This window comes from Achroia grisella, unplaced genomic scaffold, assembly GCF_030625045.1.
Source record: "Achroia grisella isolate CSIRO2021 unplaced genomic scaffold, CSIRO_AGI_Agris_v1 utg779, whole genome shotgun sequence".
NCBI lineage: Eukaryota > Metazoa > Arthropoda > Insecta > Lepidoptera > Pyralidae > Achroia > Achroia grisella.
In genome coordinates, this window is record NW_026713019.1 from 885,297 (window position 1) to 911,751 (window position 26,455).

The 26,455-nt window shown below is 33.0% G+C and overlaps 1 protein-coding gene across 1 annotated transcript; it reads right to left on the reverse strand.

Annotated features, from left to right (window-relative positions):
* LOC131850781 (sodium-dependent dopamine transporter) lies at window positions 1-26,231 on the reverse strand. The gene is made up of 12 exons (XM_059201142.1): window positions 26,173-26,231; window positions 19,451-19,627; window positions 9,828-9,962; window positions 5,905-6,059; window positions 5,255-5,376; window positions 4,552-4,690; window positions 3,879-4,013; window positions 3,487-3,590; window positions 2,650-2,887; window positions 1,890-2,118; window positions 885-1,153; window positions 1-450 (listed from the first exon to the last, which is right to left on the reverse strand). The coding sequence occupies exons 2-12, from the start codon at window positions 19,593-19,595 to the stop codon at window positions 247-249; spliced, it is 1,875 nt and encodes a 624-aa protein (XP_059057125.1). The 5' UTR covers window positions 19,596-19,627; window positions 26,173-26,231; the 3' UTR covers window positions 1-246.
* Between the last annotated feature and the right edge of the window lie 224 nt (window positions 26,232-26,455).

Below are 26,455 nucleotides of genomic sequence, written 5' to 3' on the forward strand. Positions count from 1 at the left end.
AAACATATTATATATAGGTATAGACGGTTTATTAATATTATTAAAATAAATAACAAAGCCTTAACTTAAATTCAAGATTAGCACAAATTAACTTAAAAATACATTTACGTACAAGAGTAAATTCTTGCCTTTCTACGATACTAAGAAACTTATGTTTCTACAATAAAATCAACGTGACATTTCCACTTGGGAGTGTTGCCATTCTAGATGGTTCTAGACATAGTAGACGTCGAAGGAGAGTTGTGCTCAGACGAGCGCGGCGGAAGAGGAGAGTGGCGGTCCGGTGGGAGTGGTAAGAGTTGGAGTGGTGGAAGAAGGTGGTTGGGGAGAAGTGGGAGTGTGACATGCTGATGCCAACCGTACGCCACCACTTTCTGACACTATCACGCCGTTGTGGACTGCGCCATTGTTCTCTGTGTCCGCGTACGGAGTTGTAAGGATCCGCAGCCGCTATTAGAACAAATTATATATAATAAATAAATGAAAAATATAATCATAGGCAACATATACAGCGCTGCTTTATTCCAAACTAAGTACAACTTCATAAACAAAACTAAACATACTTAAATACATTATGTTTTGAAGATATGTACCCATATAGATTCATGTCCACACTACAAACAGGGACAAAAATGATTGTAGGGTTGTCTATTTAGATTGTCTATTCTTCGGGGATAGAAATAGCAGCTATTTGATGATAAAACTACATCTTTCTATTGGCGAAAATATTCCAAGTGCTTCTCTATCGAATTGGAGTATAAGGAAAAAATATTAATACAAAAAAAATACGTTCATAAACGGCCATAATGTCCTACATGAATAAATGATTTTTTATTTAATAAGAAATGTAATATCAAAATACACAAAACAGATATTAAACGTACCTCAAAGAAGGTTCCTTTTGTGGTAATAATCTTGTACAGAGCGACAGTTGGTATACACATAACGCTGGATCCAGCGATGGTCCAACCCAATGCGTTCGCCCAGCCCGGGTACACATACCCTTCGTACTGCAGAGGTTCATAGTCGAGGAGTCCGTACGCGGTTATGAATAACAAGAAGAGTGGAGCCGCAAACCGCCAGCACACCCGCCAGTACAGTCCGGGACGGAAGCCGATCATGTCGCGAATGTCTTCGCAAAACCTTTCTGTACCTGTATATATGAATTTGGTGGTAAAATAAAAATTAAGTCTAGTAAAATAATGAGTAAGTGTGGTATACGTCATAAAGCCTAAAAAACTAGCAAAATCTGTGAAAATGACGCGAATAGTAATAATAACCCTGGATAATTAACACAGCGTCATCTAGTCCCACGGTACTCAGAGCTTGTGTTAGGTTAGGTTAGCTACTAGACAACTGATATAAATACTTACATATGCATTTTTTGTAAATAATAATAATCGTCTTTAGTTACCTCAAATAATAATAAACAATTACAATTGCTGCTTATAATAACATTTAGAAGTAGTAATCAAGGCAAAACGGTCTCTAAAGGCATGACACAATGAGTCCACTCTCTCTGCTATTATGTTATAGTCTTTATTATTAAATTAATATAATAAATAATCGACGACGACTCTAGCATGTAAGTTCTAAACTGTCCTCTCCTAATAAAGTAAACATTAGAATTGTCAATAACTTAACAAAATACATACATAAATACATAGAATACAGCCAGGTAGAGAATCAATCATACTTATGAATATAAATACTTGCACCGTGCGAGGAATCGAACCCGCGACCATCGGACGTAAATCGATGTGCTAAACCGCTAAACTACCGCCAGATGTGGATAAACCGCTAGATATGTATATAATGAGAAGATTATACTCGTACACTGTCCGAAGTACATAAAATAGGCTATTAAAATTTCCTTCTAACGTATTTACCATAAATCCAAGACACAGCAATAGCCTCGAAGAACACAGCCACTAAGATGGAGTAACCCGCGGCGTATCGATCCAGAAGTTGGAAGAAGTAGAAGCCGCCTCTAGTACAGGATGCGAGTCCCACGAAGAAGTACAATGTGAACAGACACGCCACAAACAGCTCTCTGTGTCGACCGATCGGAGGAAACTCGTCGCTTAATGCCGTTATTATCGCTTCAGAACCGCCGAACTGGAAACGAAAAAAATAATATATAACTACTAGCTGACCCGGAAAACGTCGTTTTGCCATATAAACTAATGTACTAATATCACCATTATATAAATAGAGGTTGATGATAGAAGGTTGAAAATTTAGGGGCATATACTTGTTAATGCTGAATCAAAATTGAAAATATAAAAAAGTTGTCTCAAAATAAAAAATAATTATTTGTGGTGGACTACCCTTATCACTTAGGTGTATGAAAAATAATTTACTTTCTATTCTCAGACTTATTGAATATACACATAAGAAGTTTGGGTCTAGCCGTTTCGAAGTTTCGTTTTCAATTTACAGAGCTAGTGCTAAATCAGCTAGTATCAGCGGGTGTATTATGAACTCTTATTCCCATTCAGTTCACGGCTTAAACTGAACTGCCTGGAAACTGACTGGATTTTAAAGAGTTCATAATACGCCCCCAGGTCAGATTTAATTCTCATTATTACTTTCCTATTTTGCGTTCTCTCAAACATTGCGTCATAAAAATGTTTATAAAAAACTTACAGAACTATCAAGTCCAAGTGTTAATAACATCATGAAGAAGATCAAAGCCCAGAAGGTAGACCCGGGCATGGTTGCTATAGCCGCCGGGTAAACCACAAATACCAATCCGGGGCCTTCAGTCGCCACGTCTTGAACATCTCTTCCGGAAGCCTTCGCCATATAACCGAGTACACTAAAGATTACGAAGCCGGCCACAAACGAAGTACCCGAGTTGATCACACTGGTGAGGAGCGCATCTCTGTAAAAAAATAATTGCGTGAACATTTCTGTACTTTATTATATAGTATTTATTCTCAGCTTCGTACGCGTGGATTTAAACTTTTTTTTATTAAAATTTACAATATTTCTAAAATATAAGTTGTTAATTTACTTCTTATAACATTAGCTACCTGCGAGTGAAAGTACCGTCAAAATCGATTCAGCCGTCAAACAGACAGAGAGACGGATATTTGTTTTAGGTGAGTACAGTATTTATTTAAAAGTTGACAAACCGTCACTATTTTATTTACTTGTACACTAGCTGACCCGTGCAGCTTCGTCTCCGTCACATTTTCACCGTTTTTTGTAACATTTCTCTTTTGTTTGATTTCTCATTATATATGAGAAGTGTCTGTTTGTAATTTCATATATGTGTGTAAAGTTTTAGTTGTTTAATATGTTTCTCTGGATTGAATAAGGTACGCCTATACAAACCGATACATATTTATTCTATTATATTTATTAGATATATATCACGGTAAATTCCTACAGATACTATTAAAAATAGCAAGAACTAAACATCTCCTTTTTTTAATCAGTTAAAATAACCGCATGTATAATGTAAAGTTGGGTACGTACTTGTATACGTTGTTATGGTATTTATTATACGATGCATATGCAAGAAGCACGCCAAATCCGGGCCCCAGTGAGAAGAACACTTGTGTCGCCGCATCCACCCACACCTGAAAGGCATACCTCATAATGACTGATATCGCGTTGTATCTAAATTTCTTAAATTTGGTGTTATTTTTCAGAAATCCATTTCCCTATTTAATGGATTTATATTATTTTATTTAATTCCACTACCATTAGAATCAGACCACAATAATTCAATGCGGAAACTAAAACATTTTTACTGAAACGAACCTTCTCTATTAGTGATCAAAGAGACTTTCGAATTTGCCTCACGGCGAACACCTTCTTATTTTCTCATTCACACACACTTCATTATTGGTTGTATTTTTTATTACCTGAGGTTGCGTTATTGCCTCGAAATTTGGACTCAGATAATACTGAATGCCGTTAGCGGAGCCCGGGAGAGTAATACCACGAACGAAAAGTATCAGAAGAACGGCGTAGGGAAACAGAGCTGTAAACCACACCACCTGAGAAAACAATTTAAAGAAAATGTAAAATAAATATTTTTTGTGTTTTTGTGTGTGTAATATCAAAAGTTAAAAATTAAAAATTTGTATGATAAAATTGTCATTATATAATAATAATAATCTTGGACGTCTAGTCCCAAGCTGTTATAAATATTGTAAATACAACACCACATAAAACACCCAGACGGATACAAATAATCACACATGAACACAATTTTTTGTATCGTGTGAGGAATCGAACCCGCGACCTTTGGAAGTAAAGAGGTGTGCTAAACCGCTAGACCACCGAGGCTGTCGAAATATAAGTATGTTACAGTCAGGTAAATAATATAAGCAAATCAATTTTTTTTAAATTGGAACGGCGTACAATCCTCTGACACTCCTCATGGTAAATAGCAACCGTGATGACGTGATATCCGGCATGCCGTTGGAACTCAGTGGAGACGTCAGGTTGTTTCCCATTCGATTAAAAAAATGTAGTTCTGTCCGTGTGTTGATGCTTTAGAAGGAAAAAAGATTTTATATTTTTTCGTTTTACTTTGCCAGAGGTACTGATCCCTTTCCAGAGCGAGAAGTAGCAGATAATGTAGACTGCGAGCAGACATAGGGCCATGTCCCATTTTATAGCCCCCAAGTCGTGCAGACCTTCGCTCCCTTGAAGTTCCAATATTGCACGGCTGCAAGTATAGAGAATACCCACTTATCCATCTAATATAAAAATTATGTTTTAACTGATGACTGAAAGTTTTCCGTTTCGTGATCACAGATCCAAAATTTATTAATTAAGATAATAAAAGTTTATCAGATTAAATTTAAAAATATGATTAAAAAAAATTTTCGTGTTATCTTGAGGAAAGTAGATTAGCATTATGAACATTATAAAAAAAAAAAATTATATATGTTTGGGAGGTATATTTGTTGATACAGTACATGTCTCTTTAAATATATATTCGTTAGTTACTTTTATAAGAACTGCGTATAATATAATACTAGTACCAATCAGGGCTACGCACGAATTACAATTCTTTGAATTTCACGACCTTCCTGTAGGTGTAATATGCATGCATTATAAACATTACATATAACCATTCTATTGAGAATCCTTCGTTGCTGAAACGGTAAAATCCATTGCGTATTTTATATAATCTAGAGGACGCAGAGGACAGCGGCGCGGGGGCGACTTGCTATGTATCTATACTATCTAAAGATTTAACACTCATTTTTTATATAAAATAACTAACTTAAAATATTCGGAAGCAGCGGAAGTAAATGGTGTAGTTTGTGCAGGTCCGATGGTCGCAGAGGAGATGTTATTGCGTGTACGAGTTTTGTTCACAGCTGTAGTATTCCATATAGCTTCAAACTGTAATAAATATTAAGAATACTTTATAAAAAAATCACAATTGTAATATATAAAAAACTAGATGTATATATCTATAGCGCGATGTTGAGTTAAGTTGTTCTGGAATTTGATAATTTGTATACCATCATTTGTATTACCAGTATGCATTAAATAATAACATTCATCCAAATTTACATAAAATTTTATATTTGCAAGATTGTAACCTACTTACAACTAAGTTCTTAGGAATGGTTCGTATGAGAGGTAAAACGGACATCACCGGATGACACGAAGTCCGCGGAGTAAATATGCAACGGTTACCACTTACCAGCAGGTGGGCCGTCAGCATGGTAACAATCTCAATTTTAAAAATGAAAATCAATATGAAATAGAGGCTTTTTATTTACTGAAGTATGTTTTCTTCCGTATTCACATTGTAGAAAGAAATAAAGTGCAACAAATGGGATGCTATGCAAGAAAATGATTACCCCATCTCAATATATCCATAACCAATCGAGATTATGTAACAATAGTATAATTTAATCTGACCGGTCGGCAAGAGGGGGTGTTCCATTCATTGTCGCAGCTGGTCCACGGCAACATGGTGGTGAAGGAAGCGAAGAAGAAACGAAGAGCCCAAGCGATGATCACGTTGTAGTAGAAATCCACGTAGAAAGCTATCAAAACCACCGCGTATCCGATCCCTGTACAAAATTAGTACTATTTTTTATGTTTCTTTACGATATTTTATAGGGTGCCAGTATTATTATTCGTATAATAATATGTAATATCTTCACGACTATTATCACATGTAGACTAGTCAGAGCTACTAGAGACGTCGTAGTGTCTGCGACATTTAACGTGTCTTTATTTGGTTTATCAGTGTTTCATCTAAGTCAAGTCAGAAATATAAAGATATATTAGATATTTTTTTAATGTCAATCTAAAATCACTAGGTTTAGAGTTTAAGTCAGTATAGAAAGCCACTTGGCCACGATAAATAAAATTGAAGTATCTCTTTGTAATTTCAAATTAACAGCTTGTCACTAAATGCTAAAGTATATATTTTTTCTTGATAACCTCTGAAAAGGCTGACGATTTTGACGAAACTCTCACTCATAGACAGCTAATGTTACAAGAAGTAACTTAGACTTCTTTTATTTTAGAAATATTATTTATTTTAATAAAAAAAAAAAGATAAGTTACAGATTTTTGTTTAAAACTAATTTTATTTCTATTCTATAATTATCTATTTAACATTTTATTTGTGTGTGAGACAACCAACTACTTATACATTAAAGAATAGAATAGAAAATCATTTATTCAAATAAACTTACATTGAAGCACTTTTGAATAGTCATTACATTTTTTTAATCTACCGCTCATTCGGAAAGCTATCTTGCGTGTTGCTCTTTTAAATAATTTTATTATTACTTTACATTTTAAAGTTTAAGTGTGTGAATACAAATCACTTAAAACCACACAAAACATTAAAAAAAAAATGGCAAGTATTATTTAAATCAGAATTAGGATTTTTATTCTGCTTTATTAATAACAAAAAGCTAATTGTGTGAGAAGGGGTGTGACGAAAGTGAACGACACCCCTAATAAAGGAATTACGTTATTGCTACTAAAAGAGCCTTCTACATTGATTCGAAAGTGCGAAACCGAACTACGTTTCCATCAAGAATACGTCCATCGAGTTTCTATAGCATCTTTCCAGTCCATTACCAATTTTATTTCTCTTCAAAAATCATATCGTCGTCGGCACTCAGCGGGGCGACGTGACAATCGGGTGAAATGAAATCAGTAGCATAAGCCGGCCTCGCAAATCTGCCGGGTCTTTTGAGGGCCGTCCGTATGGGACGAGCACTTAAGGGGAGCCGTGGAAATGGTGTCAATTATGGATGTTAAGTGCGAGGGCGCGACTCTCGCGGCTTCACTCGTATCCTTACGTTTCGGTCGCATCTTGAGGATATAGGTGTAATGAAGTTTGTCACTGCATCGAATATCCTAATGTAACGTACCTGGTGTATTTGAGATCTACGTCACGCTATTTAAAGAAGCTTTATCAATAGTCGTGTTATTAAAGATAACATTTTGGACTACATGAAGTTAATGGAATCGGAATTCATTGGAATGGGAATTAAATTCTACAATATGCTACCGAAAGATTTTTAATAAATTCGAAATATTTATTATAAAATACATATTGAACAAAACCTATTACTCTGTAGATAATCATAAAATGACCTTGTACTCGTATGTCGTTAATTGTTCAGAAGAGGCATTTTCTATAATTTGAATATAATATAAAAATGTCCACTTATTATGTTATATTTAAATGCTATATTATTCTATATAAATATCGATACACTTTTAAAAATAATTAATAAGAATAAAGTGTATTAGCTGAGTTTCTTACTTAGTTATTCAAAACTAAAGCAGCAGGGCGTACTGGACGGTAAGGACAGTGATAAAAAATATAATATTTATAAGTGTTCTATATTAATCATTTATTTTTAACTGACTATGTTACTTTTAATGAGATAATAATAAAAATAGCATTCTATAAAGAGTAAAGTATTTGTATTATGAAATTTTATAGTAAGTAGATAATGCTATCATCAAGCTTTACCTCATTAAAATAATAAACCAAAAATGTATATTACCATTATATTTTTATATTAATATTACAGGTTTGTAATACGATAATAAAACATATAATAGAGTAATGTTGTACACCAGATATATTTAACTATAGTGCGCGGAATATTCATTTTGACAAATATATAAATTGATAAAAAGAAACAGAACAATGTAGATGTTTAATGGATTATTATATTTTTAAGGTACATTAAAAGGCTATTCGCAATCCGCAATCAACAATGCCGGTTACATAAAACTAATGTTTTTTTAAATCTAAAAACGAATAAATGTGAAGCGTCTCCATTTATCGGCTTGTCATTTATCTGTACTTTAAAATATCTGGACTGAACATTATAAAAACTCACAGTGAATTAAATTAAACCCGAAAAATTTTAACATAAGGTAGGTACAGCTTTAAAAAGCAGCTTTTTTTTATCTTAAAATCATTTATTGTCAGATTATTAATGTAATGAATCGCGTCTTAACACGAATAATTATACGACAAATAAATTATCATCGTTATAAAAAATTTACTATTTGACACGTCTGGTAAATAATATATACGAGTGTACACGTACCTATTATACGTTTTATACGTATCCCCTTCCCCTTGAATCACTTTATCTATAGCTAAAACCGCATTAATTTTCATTAATCCGTTGCGTAGTTTAAAAGATCTAGGCGAACAGATAGCAGAAGCAACTTCATTTTATACAAGAATTTGGATAATCCATGTACTAAATTTAATTGTAGTTCATTCACGTGTGTTTCTATAAAAAAACACACCAACTTTCATATTTATAACAAATTTCATCATTAAATATTGGTATTAAACCATTTCATAATAATATACGTATCTTTATTGAAATGTAGCAATAAAGCTTAACTTGGAAACCACTCCGGCGGGTAGTTCCACGTCTGCAATAACTGTCTGCGCCAAAGAGCAGGCAATAAGTCAAGATCTGAGACGGAACAACGCGATTCCATTTCGCTACTAGAGCTTCGAGTACGTGACTTTACAATCGGTAATACCGGTAATACCATAATCCACTCTGAAATGTTAGTGCTTTAACATTTCAAATTGAGAACACTTAAAATGAAGTGATTTTTTGCTCTAATTCATATCTAATGTATGAATGTTGAACAAAAAGCGAATGAATGTGGTGTAGCTTGTGACATTATTTCATATACGATCTTAAAATTAGATCTTTGGATTATAAATATATTTCAAATAAATTTAATGAACCGATATAGGTACTTTCGAATGTTTATCACGAATTCAAATATCTCTAATATATATATTTAACTTATAATTATTTTTTTATATTAAAATATATAAAGAAAGAATCAATCAAGAACCAAAGATTTATTAGAAATCAATCATAAAATTGAAACTCGATTAAGATTTCTGTACTCCTACGATTGCTTGGTTTAGGTTACAGTCATCATCAATTGATGTTTTTACGTTATAACATAACATACACATAATTGATTTTCTTATACTTTATTAGATACGTCTTATATAATTATAAATTTCAAGTAACCCCCAGATAAAAAAACTGAAATTGTATATTATAGCTAGAAAGCATTAACTTTCAAAGATAAGAACGAAAATATATAATCAATTTGGTACGAAATACCAAATTGATTACGTGACACAGACTACTATATACTATATAGTTCGGAATGAAACTATGAAATATAAATAGAAAATGAGTAATGTTTGTAATATATGCATAAACCAAAGTGTGTGTGTGTGTGTTTGGGAATGGGTGTTTGTGTGTGTCAAAGCACCCACCAAATAGGTCAGTATCTATGCTTACCTTTGAACAGCGGTACAAGTCTGCCCCAGCAAGTGATGGCACCCTTCCGATGGTACTGTCCCAACGCCAGCTCCATGTAGAACAGTGGGATCCCTCCCACCACCAACATGATGCAGTACGGCACCAGGAAAGCGCCTGTACATCACGGTAGGTACATTATGTTATAATTATTGTCTACTAATCATATAAATAACGTATATTGAACACAAGAGTTTAAAAACTATATTAGGTATAAGTATTAACAATGTGTTTATGGATGACGAAACCCATCGCGAGTATGATTTTTTTATTTAAATGGAATGATATCTATGATATCTATGGCTGACGGCCCACTTTATGGTAAGTGGTAACCGTCGCCTATATACATGAACAGCATTACGGACATCACGTTATCACTCATGCCTATAGAATAATCTATACATATAAATAAAATTGGAGTGTCTATAGGAGATGAATATAAATACGGTACATACACCAAAATAACATTTTTTGTCTGTCTGTCTGTCTGTGTGTTCCGGCTAATCTCTGATGAAATGGCTGGATCGAATTTGACGGGACTTTTTTTGGCAGATAGCTGATGTAATATGTAAAATAGGCGCGTCTGAAGTCGCGCGAACAGCTAGTCTTCAATAAAATGCCTGTAATAACTGCAGTAGCCCTTCAAGCACAACACAGCTTACAAAGCAACGTGCATGTCGGCTGAAATAGGTAAGTATGCAGATATAACCACGCGTCTGATTTATCCGAATTATTCGTAGCAATAATGAAGTACTAACAAGAAGTAAGATAATAATTTATGTTGCTCCTAAATATTTATTAAATCTGTTGTTATTAAGTAGTATTAGTGTATAAAAATATTTCTACATATAATAATTCAAATAAAATAAGAACGTATACATTGGCTCTATCTATAAATTGTGACAGTATTGGCTTATAACGTACATAGGTGTAACGTCTGTCTGTTAAAAAAGAATAAATTAAATTTGCAAAGATTTACACCATGTATGACAAACATTTAAAACATACAGTAGAATTGAGAAGCTTCTCCCGTTGAAAGTCAATTTCAACTGAAAGGATCATTTAATAAATACCCGCAGTCGATAACAATATTACTTAAAAAGCAATTTTTTCAGTTCACTTCTTCCAAAGAGCATGGCAATTTAAGATCGCGGCGGCGGTACGGGCGCGTCGCATAGCAATAATTCCATATTGGCACGGTGCCCGGGGAGAGCAACGCAAATTGTGCCTTAATTGGCCTTTTAAGACGCCTGCATTCACCCACCATTCGCTTTTATGAAATTCAACTGAATACGGCATTGTTTTATCTAGAAACTTACTTAATATAATTGATAGGTAGGTATTTACACTTGGGTATTTTTACTATTACTTATTGACTCATACTTGAATACCATTATTGAAAAGTAACAATATTATAAATTTTTGGGTATTCTGATTACAAAACAAGTGTTTTATTGAATTTAATAGTGTTTAAATTATATTTTTAAATGTATCGATAATAAAAAGATATTGTGTTCATATTAATAAAATATAAACTGCTTCTTAGATAATTAATAGTTTATAAGTTGTGTACTAACATAATATGGAGTATCTGAATGAAATAGATAAATGTTAATCTGCAATTCATGCAATTCACAACAAAGCTGTATTGCAGTTTCATAATTAAAATTATTAATTAATAACGGAAAAAAGAATCGGTAACATTCTCAGTAAAAATAGGAGAAACAGATGTATCCCCTAATTTTCATCGACTTTCTATGTCGGTTAAATATAAAAACTTAGTATTTTTTTACCACCAACCTTTAATTACTAAAATTTAAAATTATGGTTTTTATTTTTAAAAAATAAACTGTACCCAATACACATCAACCTATTTATTGTTACAAATGCATGGAATTCTTAGTACCTATTAACAGTCGCAATTGTTTAACGAGAGACATCCGTTGATAACATTAATTCTGTAAATAGATAACTACCACCTACTAAGACGTAATATAAGAACAACGTTTTGTTTCATTTACGAAATATCATCAATGTTGTTAATATTATTTGAGCTTTTACCTCTTTATATATTATTTTATTACTATGAAGGGGAAAACCTAGATAAATATTCTAGTTTTGAAAATAGTCGAAAAAAACAAGAATTATGATTCAACAATTTAATTTACCTATTTCATTACAAAAGCAAGAATAACTTTAAATACACAAAAATAATCGATACGTTATAGCAATGTCTACAAGATACCGTTGGCATTAACACGGAATATGAAATTATTCAGCCCCTTGACTCTCCAGAAGACATAACCTGACAGACATTTTAAAATGCTTTCAAGAATTCAAGATACATTTGATAACTTGATAAGCTAACGCTAAGCAATCTAAAGATGGATCGGGGACGTGATTAATGATATTTCTTTTAAATTAAACGTCTTGCAAAACAGCAAACAAAGACTTGAACCCAATATTCCGAATGCATTTTATTGTTGTCTTATGTGAGAGCAACGGACGACAACTTTATGCGCCACCCCACACATTTATAGATTGGTATAAGAGGGAATATAGCCCAGATTTACTTTATTGCCGGATGCAACAGGTCGCGGATATAAAGGGGGCGACGTGTTCCGGAACTTTTGTAAGTCGACCGAAGTGCCGAAGTCACTTGAGAAGTTTCGCCTAGCTTCAATGCGGAAAGCGGCGCTTTACAACGTGCTAAGTAGATCATTAGAGGCTTACACTTGACTACTCACTGTAATGGCCTGTATATATAATATTATTAAATAGTTAAAAAAAATCACACAGTGCCATCTAATCTCAAACTTAGCTTAACTTTCAAAGTTAGCAGATCATGTACTATGGGCATATGGCTACTGGATGACTCATAGATATTTTAAGTAATGCATACGTTCAGTAATGCACATGTACAGTGGTTAAGTTATATCAATTATACGGTCCTTTTTGTTCTATTAGTCCATGCGTATATTTAACTAGTTATTACTCTCGAATTTGTTTAATTTTTATGTATACTATAATATAGTCTTCGTCCGTCCTCTAGATATAATATATCATCACGTCAAACTTTAAGTTCGTTCAGCCCAATGAAAAAATGTGTACAGACGATAATAAGATAATATATAGATAAATATTACATATTAATATCTACTGATTTACCAACATTACTCTATGGCGCTTCGTAACTTAATAAAGTCTTAAAATCATAAAATTTATCTGCAAAATCAATCATTTTTTATTCATAAGCAAATCTTTTCCAAATTAATTACATCTAAACAGTCTCCTAATCGGCTTTACAGTACGTAATACATTTTACATTTTTTTATTGACCCTCTGAAGTGCTGGACTTAGGTGCGTAATCGAATCGTCTCGATTCCGATGCGATCCCAGCATTCGAATGCTCCCTAAGGATTGCCCGGATGATTGGGTATTATGAGATTCCCAGTTACAGGCAGTAGGCACGTATTAAATCATCGAGAGAGGTATATTTATCTCGATTGTTTCGTCGGACAGACGGAAATGTATTCATTATATTGTGGGAGAAACTATAAATAACTATTAACAATGGTTCGATAAATTGAATGTTTTTCATAATTCCTATAATTCTTATAAACATTAAATCAGAAATTCTTTTCCTTTGTAACTTGTAATATATGTACAGGTATATGAAGAATGTTTCTGTTAAACATAAAACTAAACGCATCTCGTTTTCGCAAAAAAAAAAATTTCAATATCATAATGTTACACCAAGTTTTCTACAAAAGCACATTGAGCAATATGTAGATTTTTTGTAAAATAATCGACGGGTTTGTTACAAACATAATAAAATGTTTGTCTGTAATGGTTTTTTTTCAATCTTCTCCGGAAAAAGAAGTATTTTATACTAATTCTTTTTTACAAAATACGCTATATTTTAGACAATTGCGTTGACCATATGTAGTATAGTATGAAAAATATTTATGAATGTAAAAATATCTGTGTATTGTACAGGCATATAAAATATACCAATAATGATATTTACAAAAATTAAAGACTGATTTCAATTACTTTTCAAACCTTTACGTTATTTAATTGAAGTGAAATCCCCTTCCAGTGAGTAGCCAGGCTTGAATATGCTCGACTCCATACGTCATTGAAATATGATTAATGGCGGGGTCAACTTGATTAAGTACCTCTATCAATTAGCCAGAAATAATTTCTATAAGAGTATTATAACGCAAGTGCTGATTGTGATATAGCTGTTTCTATATTGTACTGTACAACTACTACACTACATGTACATGCCTAAAGATTATAATTGATTGTAAACACAATAGTAATATTAAATCATAATAGTCCGAGCATGTACACTATATCACAAATAAAATATTCTACTCCTGAATATATATACATATATTTCTGCATTTATTTGCAAGTTAACATAAGTCACACAATATATGCCTGTAATCTATGTAGATTCAACTGGATTATTGCACTTTTCAAATGATGTATAATTTCAAATAAGTGCAGCGATCCAAGCGATTAAGCAACATACAAACCAACACAAATAAATCGTAATTTTGAATTATTAATCAGTAATTCAGTTCTTTTCAAATAAGTAATAAAAAGAGAACTAAAAAAAACAACATATTAAACACATCTTAGCCTTAGACTTAAATCTCAACCAAAAAATAATAATTTGTAATGCATAATTATGTATTCTTCTTTACTGGACTCGTAGATATTATTAAGATATAAGAAATACTGTGAAAATATATTGCCAATCTAAAAGTTCATAATTCATTGAGACAAGCAAGCACTAAATAAATTGCCCGATCCAATATCCGCACAGGACCTAGAAAGTCAAGATCACCTTTGAACAGTCCACGGGAATTGCCATATAATTAGATCAGAGGCAGACTCGATTGGCCTTTGCAACGATGACCTCCCCTCTCCATTACCTTATTACCCTCTCCCATTATTACGTTACTAATTTTCCTGCACATCGAGAAGCTAACTAAGTTTCTCGTAGCATAAAGGGCGCGTTTTGATTGTCAATTACCGTCTCGTGGACGCCAAAGGGTGACTCGGGAACGGACGCTCAAAGTAAAGACCAGGATGTAATTAATTGTGTGAGAGAAACTTTCCATATTCACCACATAAATGTTTGAACTTTGGTACTCTAGTGCAAGATTTTTTTAAATCTTTTGGAATAGCCTAGTGATGGCTATCTAATATAAACTAGGAATTAATATCAATGGACAGCGCCATACACACAAATAAATTCACAGACAATAATTTCTAAACCAAAGATTTTATATACTCTACGGACTTATTAGTTTATTTAATTTATATCGGAGATGTATACAAGTTAATCTAAAATGGAAGCTACGTTCTCCACAGTTACGTTACATTCATAAATTATTTTTCAAAAGAGATCTTATACAAATTTGGCCTTCAGCCTTGTTTTAAAAACAATTATAGAGACTATAAACAATAATCATAATGACATTTTAAAGATTTATATTCGTTTTACCTAAGATATTTAGCCATAATTTTTTTATATAAATTTAAAAACCACTAACATGTCATCAAGCAACAGTTCCTCAGATATACATGTATATCAAGAGGAAATAGTACTCGAGGAGAAGAGTTCTGAACCTGATCCTCCTATGAGTGAGTGGTCATCATTGATAATAGAACATCCTAAAGAGAATAGAAAAATAGCTCTCGCTGCGCAAGGCCTTTATTCTCCGGGTAGTAGCGAAATATGCACAAAATATATTTCTATGTCTGATAGTGACATCTCCAGGCATGTCTACTACAATTATCCAGCTGTGCTCGACCCCGGCATCAACGATGCTTTACTCCTTCCTGATAAACCTATCATTTACGCCGATAATGGACAGGAATTATATCAAGCAATATGTTCAGAAATGAATATTTGCCCCATACGAATATTCACTAAGAATTTACTTTCACAGGAAATTAACCTAAGCTATTACGGAGTTGCACCAGCAGCAATCCGTGCAATGTCAATAGCACTGCATTACAATAAACATGTGCAGCGTCTAAATCTTACTGATAATTTTCTAAATAATGATGCCTGTTTTCATTTAGGAAGAATGTTGGTAATTAATTCCACTATTAAAGAATTAATATTGGCTGGGTGCCGAGTAGGAGCATCAGGGGTATTGCGATTGATTGATACCTTGACTATAAATCGTAGTTTGACTACACTCGATCTTAGCCGAAACTGTTTAACTGAAGACGGAGGCTTTCATTTCGCTGAGCAAATTTCTCAAGGTGCAACAGTATCTCGAGTGAATCTAAGTAAAAATCAATTAGGCAAACAGACTGCATTAGCACTTGCAGAGGCCCTAGAATTTAGAAATACTTTAACACACCTTGATTTGTCTTGGAATAACTTTTTTCATGCTCCAACAACAATAAAAATGTTGGACATGTTATCAAATAGCGAAGTTTTGCAAGAGCTAAATCTAGCTTGGAACTCCATGGAAGGAGAAAGAGTTGCAGTGGCTATTTCAAATTTAATTCGCATACCTACATTAACAATACTAGATTTAAGTAATAACAGATTCCAGGGTGATGCTATTCCATTATTAACAAGTACTCTAATAAAATCAAGAAGACTAGCTACTTTTAATCTTTCGTTCAACCCTCTAAGCCTAGATGATGCGTTGGTAGTTTTACAAAAAATGTTAAAACCTCGTGTCAAAATAGAAAATCTGTTTCTGGAAAATATTTGTGTTGATAAAAATTTTATGATATGTCTAAATAGAGTGAAGAAAATGAAATCCCGTAAAAATTTCGTCATAAAACATGGGAAAGTAGTCAAAAACTGGACAATATATGGACAAGATCCTAGAGAAGTCATATTAAACAGAGCAAGTTATCTGGGTACGAGAGACAAGAAACGTCATGTTGATATTGCTTTATTCTTCCTCATATTAACTAAGGAATATCCAAAGCCTTTTATTGCTGTTAAGGATTTAATTGATAAAGTTGATACTGAAAATGTTCCCTTAGATGTTGAACTAATAGCTGAACTAGCGAACATCTTCCCAGGACCTAAATCAGCGAAGACAAAGTTTATAAACTTGGTTAACATATGTGATTACATAAACCGGATATGGCCTGATAAAGTTCTGCCACTAACACCGCCGCCGGAGCCAGAGCCAGAGCCTGTACCGGAACTTCCGAAAGGCAAAGTCAAAGGAAAGAAGGGAAAAGCTTAAGTAGTTGTGTAGTAACTTTGAGTAATGTTGTTAGGTTATGCAAGTAGCATGGGTTGTTAATTTTTCTTTCGTAATAATGTTTATATTTAACGGTGTTAATTGTTTATTAAGATATTGGTTTCATAATCGTTTACTAATTAATTAAATTCACTAATAAATTGCGTATTGAACTAAAATATCTGTGTTTGATTTTATAACATTAAATAATACGGAAATTAGAATATGTTCTCCCGTTATCGCATCTTACATCACAAATTGCGTCGAAATAAACATGCATGTATAGAATCAAACAAATCCCATTTGTCCTTTTCCGGTTATGCTGCCGACAGTCGAGTTGCGGCGTTTTACTGGCCTTGCCTGGGGCGCCTAATTTCCGCTTGCGCCTACAACACTGGCGCATTAACTTTCTTAAATATTAATGTTTTTTAAACATATATTAGTTGATCAGACCAAAAGATTATCTCGTTAAAATGTTCTAATCCGTAGCCGTGTGTATAGAAAATAATTAAACAATATAATTTGGTAAAATGTTGCTCCATCATAATTTAAGAAGCAAAATAAGCTTGTATAAGAACACTTATTATATCTAAGTAATCCAATTAGAAATGGATAAAAAGATATATTAATTTTTAAAATAAAGAAAACAGATCTCAGACATATCCAAGTAACATATGTGGTAATATGCATATATTTCAAATAAAAAATATGTAGTTACTCTATCTCATAAGATATAGAGTAACTACATATTTTTTGAATAAATAAACATATCTGCACTGTCTGGAATTTTTTTAAAATAAACATTATAGGTTCCATTATTAATACTATTCGGTACCGATTGTAAAGATTTCTAATAGTTTCATATTCTTTATTGTGACTTCTATATTTATTACCTTATATATAAAATTCTCGTGTCACAATGTTAGTTACCATACTCTTCCGAAACGGCTTGACCGATTTTTCTGGAATTTTATAAGCATATTCAGCAGGTCCGAGAATTGACTACTATCTATTTTTCATACCCCTAAGTGATAAGAGTTGTCCACCCCTAATTTGTTTTTATTTTTCGGTCACTTTTTTTTTAGATTGTGGCCTCAGATAGATACATTCAACTCTATATTATCACCATCCCCTAATTTTAATAGTGATTTTATATAGAAAAGCAATGATCGGCTAGTGTATTATCCGAAATAAAAGAGTTTTGTACAGTAGTAGTTATCAACACTCAATAAACAACTACATATGAAATGCGGTATATCAAAGTACATCAGGTAACCTGCATGAAGCTTCAATTAGTGAGAGCGAGTGTTCAGTGCTCCACTTCAGGTCCTTTACACAGCAGACCACGAGGCTCAAGGTGCAGAATAGTTAACCGACTATTATGCGACAAGAGCCCTACACACGCCGACGTGCAATCATAGTGCTTTGGAAATACTGGAGTGAACTCGTGAATGCAGGGATTGTAATTTGAATGGTGGATTTTGTTGAATGAGAGCATTAATCCGATTCGAAAAAAACGTCTTTCAGTCTCTTTTGAAACTACTATATTTGAGATACGGGCATTTGATTATAATGTTAAATTAAAGTATATCAATAATAATGTGGTAGAACCTTAGAAGAGCATATAAATGTAATTATATTGGCTAAATGTAAATTAGAGTGAATTTTTCACATTTAGACTTTGTTTAGGTCTTTGTGCGTAGGTCTTACTTAGACAAAGTATCGCGCTGAAATACTGCTGCAGACTGATTAAATATTAAAACTGAATAATTATATAATAAAAGTTATAATTTTTAAGTATCAATAATACTGTTCACATTATAATTTATAATTTTTTTTTTTTATTCAAACTAAAAAAAAAGGTAAAAAGGTTTTAAAGTACCAATATCCATAATCAAAGTCGTCAGAGCCTTTTATATTTTATAATATGTATAATGTATAAAAATATGAGTATAAGAATATTTGTTAGTCTTAATATGTAGCTTACTTTGTAAACATAGAATAAGAATGTAAATTCATAAACGCGACGTACTACACTTTATTTTTTTACTCTCTCTTCCGGCTCTTTACCACAATATTACGTTTTGCAAAAATTATGAAGTATATCTTCATAGTTTATTGCCTTACCTTATTAACCCTTCACTAATGGTTCGTCCCGGCTTCGCCCGATGCCCAAAACTTCTTTTAAGTTATTTTAATATTTTCAAATTCGTACTGTACATAATATTTTGTGAGTATCAGAAACAATCAAAAACCTTATTAAGTCGTTTCCGAATTATGGCATGACGAAGGAAAATAGTTCAAAATAGATATGTATTATATAGACTACTTATTGTAATATTATTAGAGTTATGTACTTACCTCCCCCATTCTTGTAGCAGAGATATGGGAAGCGCCATACGTTGGCGAGATCGACGGCGAACCCGATGACCGAGAGCAGGAAATCGACCTTCTTGCCCCAAGTCTCGCGCTCGCCGACGCCTGGCGTGGGCGTCTTCAGCGCCATCCTACTGGTGAACGACACGAAGCCGCCACACCCTGCATACAATAAAATGAATATCAAATATATGTAATTTCACGACAGTAATCCTAAATAGAGTAAGCGCGACATTCTTTAGTGTTAAATTTTTATAAGGAATCTGCGATTCCATATAAACAAGCTAGCTGCAGTCAACCCTTTTTTTGTCAAGTGGACAAATCTTCAAATGACCATTTACCTGGCATCGCGGCAGAGGGGTGACGAGGATGTGTATGGTATTCTTATCCAGTAAAAACCACGCACCGTGTACCTACGATCGTCATAGCCGGAGTTGCGGCGAGGTCGCGTTGCTAGCGGCTACTTGTATATTAGCTGTGTTTCGATTTAAGAATGAGATATGACAGTCAAATTACAACATACGGTGGATACCAACGTAATCCTTCAAGATGGCAACGCATGAGGTCTACCATAACACAACAAAGGTATGTGACCAACCGTGATGCTGTTCATGTATCAAGCCAGCAATTGCTACTCCCCATGAGTGAGACAGTTAACTTTTGCCATCCCAGATATAAACTCACTTATTCTCTATTCAAAATCCTCATATCCACAACGTACAGAACTAAAACACTTGACCTTTAACTCGACCGGTTAATTAACAAGAGAAATATTCGCGGCCCACTCGTGAATCTCTTCATTACTGGCCGGACGCGGCGCCGGACGCCGGACTCCGGACAGGGATATAATGAAGTGACAAATGTTACGTACGCGCCAGTGACTGAGAGCCAGCTCTCGACTGCGACCGCGCTGATCGACTAGCTTTAGATTAGGGTTGTAACTCTTCAATTTATTATAGAGATCTTCAATATGCAAGTTTACAGAATACAACTTGCATATTGAAGATTTCTTAATGAGAGCACTTCTGTAATCAAAATGTAACGTAATGTTTTCTATTGTATTTAGTCTTTGTGTCTTTTTGTTATTTAAAGTTATTATTATTCATTTACATAGTTTTTGTTTTTAAATTTATCGAAAATTATGATATTATACAAAAAGCTTTTACGAGTAAAAGCTGTGTCATCATGCTTAGTCCTTGTACTAGACAATAATGAGAACAATAATGTTGGTGGCGCCGATACACTATCAGACAATTCTATTGTAAATAGCATTGTATTTAACAATATTGATTCGATAGCTATTATATAAGAATAGTAACATTTCCAATTAGATTTTAATAAAACGATATAAAGTCGGCAACCCTACTCGGCTCTCGACGTGACTCAGGCGTTGGACGGGCCGGAGTGGCTGTCACGTCCAGCGTGCGGCCGCACTTCCACATTTCCACAGAAAAAGCTCGATGTCACACTACACCACTAACCGGACAAATTGAATGTGCCAAATCGAGTGATGTAGACCATGAATTTATAAATTAAAATTCAAGATTTTATTTAAGGGCAAAAATAACGGTTGTAAACAAGAAACGTGACACAGTTGTGATACTACCAACATGACAGTTTATTAAAAGATGAATATGGAATGGTGCACCCGCCTGCGCTGAGTGTGCAGTGAAAAATACAGAAATAATTTCTTTTTTTTTATTTAAATTATAGATATATATTTTTGTAATTACATTATTCAAAAAATACATAGAAAAAAGGAGTGTACTAAACCAATATTATTGTTGACCTAGGTCGACAATAATATTTTTTTACATAAATATGCATAACAATAATATTCTTATTCGTTTAACAATTTACAACAGTTATGAAGATATATTTTTTCTACATAAAATTTATGACATATTGTTAAAGAACATATCTAAATATTTTTTTAGCTTTGATTTCATAACTAAAGATAAAATTGTACAAAAATGTGTCTCTTGTAAAATATATAGCGATGTTAAAGGGGAATCAGTGGAGAATAGGCTTGAGATAAGCTTCAGTCAAGTCAGGGCAATTTTTATGTAACTGTCACACAAAACCTGGAATGACAAAAAGCTGACGCTCCGCCTGACAGTAAGTGGTATCCGTCGCCTTTAAAGATGTGTTATACTTGTATAAAGGCAGAAATTACGTTATTATGTGATACCTTCTTACATTCCTGAGGACAAATGTGATACGAGAATTTTATGGAATTATATGGAATGGTGCAATTCTGCACTCTCTGGTGCACGTTTCATTCACATGCTCTGACAAGTCAATAACCACATATTCGTAAAGATAGTGAATTCATCATGACTTAACAGATTTATATTATTTTGTTTAATTCGCTGAGACCACAAATATTCACTGTGGCAACTTGACAAGCTTTACGACCTTCTCTAATGGCGATCAAATTTCGACCGTTATTGAGTCTACACCCATATTGCTTAAGATGTAGTACTAGTAATACTAGTACTTTCGCTTAGTTCAGATTAGTGTTGACTGTTCGGAGACCAAACCGCGACTAGGTTCAGTCGCCGAACGTTCCACACTGAATATTTATGGTCTCACACATGCTAATTGTAGCGGAATTAAACAAAATAATATAAATCCATTAAGTAGTGGAATGTACTTCCGCAAAATAACACCTAATTCGATTAAATAAATTCGTCATGAAATAATCAAGATGATTTCTAGGAGGACCGGATTGAAGTCAACTTGACAAAGTATCTACACAGCTAGCAATGTGACTAGTCTCCTTTAAAAAGAGATAATAATAATAAATATCTCAGTATACTTCACACAACGCCATCTAACCCCAATCACTAGACTACAAATACCAATATATAGGCATATAGTTTTTAAATACATACACAATTTACAAAAAACTCAGCCTGATATTAACAATACCGTGCGAGGAATCGAACCTGTAACCATCGAAAGTAAGGCGGTGTATTAAATCGCTAGACCACTGAGGCCGTCAGATGAATATTAGGTATATTATCAGTATAATGTTGTAATCTTATGAAAATCTTTTTTTAATAATTTATATCTAACTACAGTAAAACTCATTGCGCACACAACAATAAAAAAAATGTCTTATGCATACAAATGTTTTTCACTTTGATTTTAGACAATATGATATACAGATAATTTGAGATCTTCCTTTTTATTTATAGATTACTATCAATCCGCCCCGGCTTCGCACGGGTGTACATGTATTATACACATAAACACTCTAAATGTGCTGAAATCTGCATTAAAATCCGTTAAGTTTAAAAGATTTAAAGCGAACAAACAACTGCAGAGACTTCATTTTATACAATGTAAAGATATTATATATTCTCTATTTGAGATAATTTACTACTGCGTTAACCACAAACTTCAATTTTAGAAAAGTATTTTTTATTGTTCGTATATTCATTTCTTTTGCCATTATCATCATAAAAACCATATTTCAAGTATTCTCTGGCATGCAAAATTCCATTCGAACTAAAGCAAAACTCGATTGCTTGAAGTGCCTACATTTATTTTCTTTTTTTTTTTTAATGTGGCATTAAAAAATACATACAACCTTAAATTTTTACTCTCTTACCATCAAACCCCTATTTTTTAATAGCGATTATAATTTATTAAGCAAAACAACGTTTGCGGGTTTAGCTAGTAATATAATAAAAGTAATGTGATAGCATGTCATATTTTTGACATACTTTATATAGACTAGCCGAGCGAAATTTATTTTTAATTAACAAGTGCAGTTATGATGACTAAAAAAATACTATTTGATTTAATTGATCTCGTCCAACATTCTCATGTGTAATAAAGCCAAGAACTTTGAATTTAACATTAATTATCTTAAAAATTTTGATAATTATCGGTAAATTCGAGAAATTCTGTCGCAAATTCTCGTGCCTCGGTAAATAAAACAGGGGGACCTATTTATATATATTTAAACCAGAAATTCTGGCAGTTTTATTTGAGTAAAGTATTCTATACGATTTATTAGAAGTTTGTAACTACTTTTTAATTGTAGGTACTAAAATATTTTTATGAAAAAATAAAGATTCCCTTTACATTGAAAATTTCTTATGTATACCCCCGTTTTATGTAAGGATTCTAATACAAATTGTATTAGAATCCTTACATAAAACAGGGGTCATTACGTATCTAACAAAATTTTCTATGGGAAAAATTATGTAAATTTTTCTTTAGGATACGTCCTCGTGTAACTTTGGGCCTGAGCAACCGTACTCTATTCTTTCAGACACATTATAAATAGGAATTCTTTAGTTAAGAACCGTATTAATGCCAATCTAATATCACAGCAAATAATGTTAGACTTGCATTGACACGATTTTCTTTTTATCAGTTTTTTTTATTTACTTTTATCAATTCTGTCAACTTCGTGTAGAAACTTGGATCGTACATCGAATATACGTGCGATATTATAATAGAAGTAGAGGAAATATAATAAATTTTCTCTGCATTAGGTACTTAAATTATCACATAAGGCATAAACTTGTAGTATTGCGGAATAAAACACTCGTATGTATCACTAAAGTTTATTTATATTTTAACTACATGTAAATTAATAACATCGTATTTTATTACATTGTGTATTTTGGTGCTGGAGTCGGTATGTGCTGCTCTCCAACGATTAGCTCCTGTGAGAAGCCTTTGAAGTGATGGTATCCTTGTTTCAGTAGGTGTTCATGGTCCTTGTTAATTCCAATATTTCTACTCTTTTTCCTCTTGATTTTTGTAAGTGAGTTGTTGCAGTTGTAACTTTATCTTAATATTTTCACTAAATCTACGGATATTATTTACCAACCCGCACGCAATTTCATCTGTGTTATATTTTACGTTACGTTTGCAATATTTTCATTGCACCATCGCTTGCATTGATCGTAGCTTGATGATATAGCCTTTCTCGATAAATGGACTACCCGACACTAAAGAATTTTTAAAATCGAATCAGTAGTATCACATATCAACCGGAACATCTAATAAATCATAAATCTCTTTATAACGTCTAATCAATTTGTCATTCTACTCTAACTTTTTAACTAGCATATATAATTTTATTCTACGATTATTTAAAAGAACGACATACAATTTTCTTGTGACGAGAAGGCTTTCCAAATGGACACTAGATTAAAAATTTTGTGATGACTATTCAAAAGTGCTTAAACTGAGTTTATTTGAATAAAGAATTTTCTATTCTATTATTCTTCCTGTTCTCGATACTATACATATGTACATACCTAGTTGAAAATACTTTTATTTTATATAGTGCAGTAGACAGCAAATAAAATATTATTTGAACATAAATTTAAATATCATTTTAGTTTGAATACAATTTTTTTATCTCTTTGGCTTCTATCTGATATGGTCGATATGTTCATTCTTAAATTCTAAATCTCATCGGCTGCGTCGAAGGTTCTAGTTTAAAAAAATTAAGAACATCCGAGGACAGTATTCTAGGAGGTTTTATCCCGCCCACACTCTATGAATTATTTTTATTCTATCACATAGAAATTCTCTACTATATCTCTCTACTGTCTACGTAATCATAATCCATAGATTTGTACATCTTTTATAAAATTAAGTACCTTATTGTACCTATAAGTACTCTACATGTTCTGTCTTCCCTGTTCATAATGACAGGCTTTATGGTTGTTTGAATGAATTAACGCTAAATAGACCATCACGTGGTGTCTCGTGGAAACCATCGTAGTTAAATAGGATAACTAGTCCCCATTACTAACAATCTCTTTCATTCCCCCCATGGCTTAGTGACAACGTCATGCTCCTAGTTCCAGTCGCCATTCAAAAAAATAAATACCGTCCGTATTTATAAATATCATGGTATAAACTTTAATATATAATTAAATAGAGAAAGAATTAAACGGGAAAACCTTATAAAGAAAGTAGTTTAAAATCTAAACTAACTTGGCTGCCTGGCGAACTACCGCATTTGGTACCGCCTTAGAATATCACTGATGAATTTCAGATAAAATCTTTCTCAATATATTTTATTAAACCGAATTTGAACAACGATGTTCACAACTGAATCTTTTATCAATATATAATATAGTAAATAACGTTAGACTCATTTTTATACATGTTTCTATCATGTATCAGTAGGTAATGGCATTGTAAACCTACCTACGGTTTATTTTATTATTTTTTCTAAGTCACAGTTATTATGGTCAAGCATTCCTAAAGCCTAAAAGAATAAAAAAATAGTCGTCATATCCAGTCAATCCGTCTGCGACGTATCTAAAAATCCGTTCCATACAAAATGTAAGTATCAATCAGGTAAATAATTTACTACACGATTTGTTTCGTTTTCCAATGTCTTTTTTAGTTATTTTGCTATTTGGTATTGAGACAAGTCGGAAACCTCAATCAGAGAAATAAAAATCGGTTTAGCCCTTCTTGAATTATAAATAGTGTAATTATTTTGTATAATAAAATAGTGTTTTATATAATAAAATAATGATATTAGTGGTATATGTAATATTAATAGTATTATATAACTTTTTTTATATACCAATTGAAAATAACCGAAATAAACATTAAATGTTACGAGAAAAAATCAGAAACATTATTTTTATTTATAGGGCATGATTGGCGCCCACAAATCATAGACAATAGAGCGTATAAAGGTTGATACTCACGTGCGGCTCGGCGGGCGCAGAACTCGCGCCATGTCCGCGCGGCGCGGTGACCGAGGCAAAGTGAGTTTCACGGGCGTTAACTAAACCAGTAAACGTCCCCAGCGCAGCATTTCTGCAGTGCACTGGGCGGGTCGCAAATCCCAACCACTCCCAGCACTGTTGAGATTTTGCGCCATCGATCTACATGGGACTATTCAAATGAAAATATTAACACAACTGAAAATCAACCTAAATCTTAAAAAATTTAACAATGAGAGTGAGTCAAACAACATTTGGATTGATT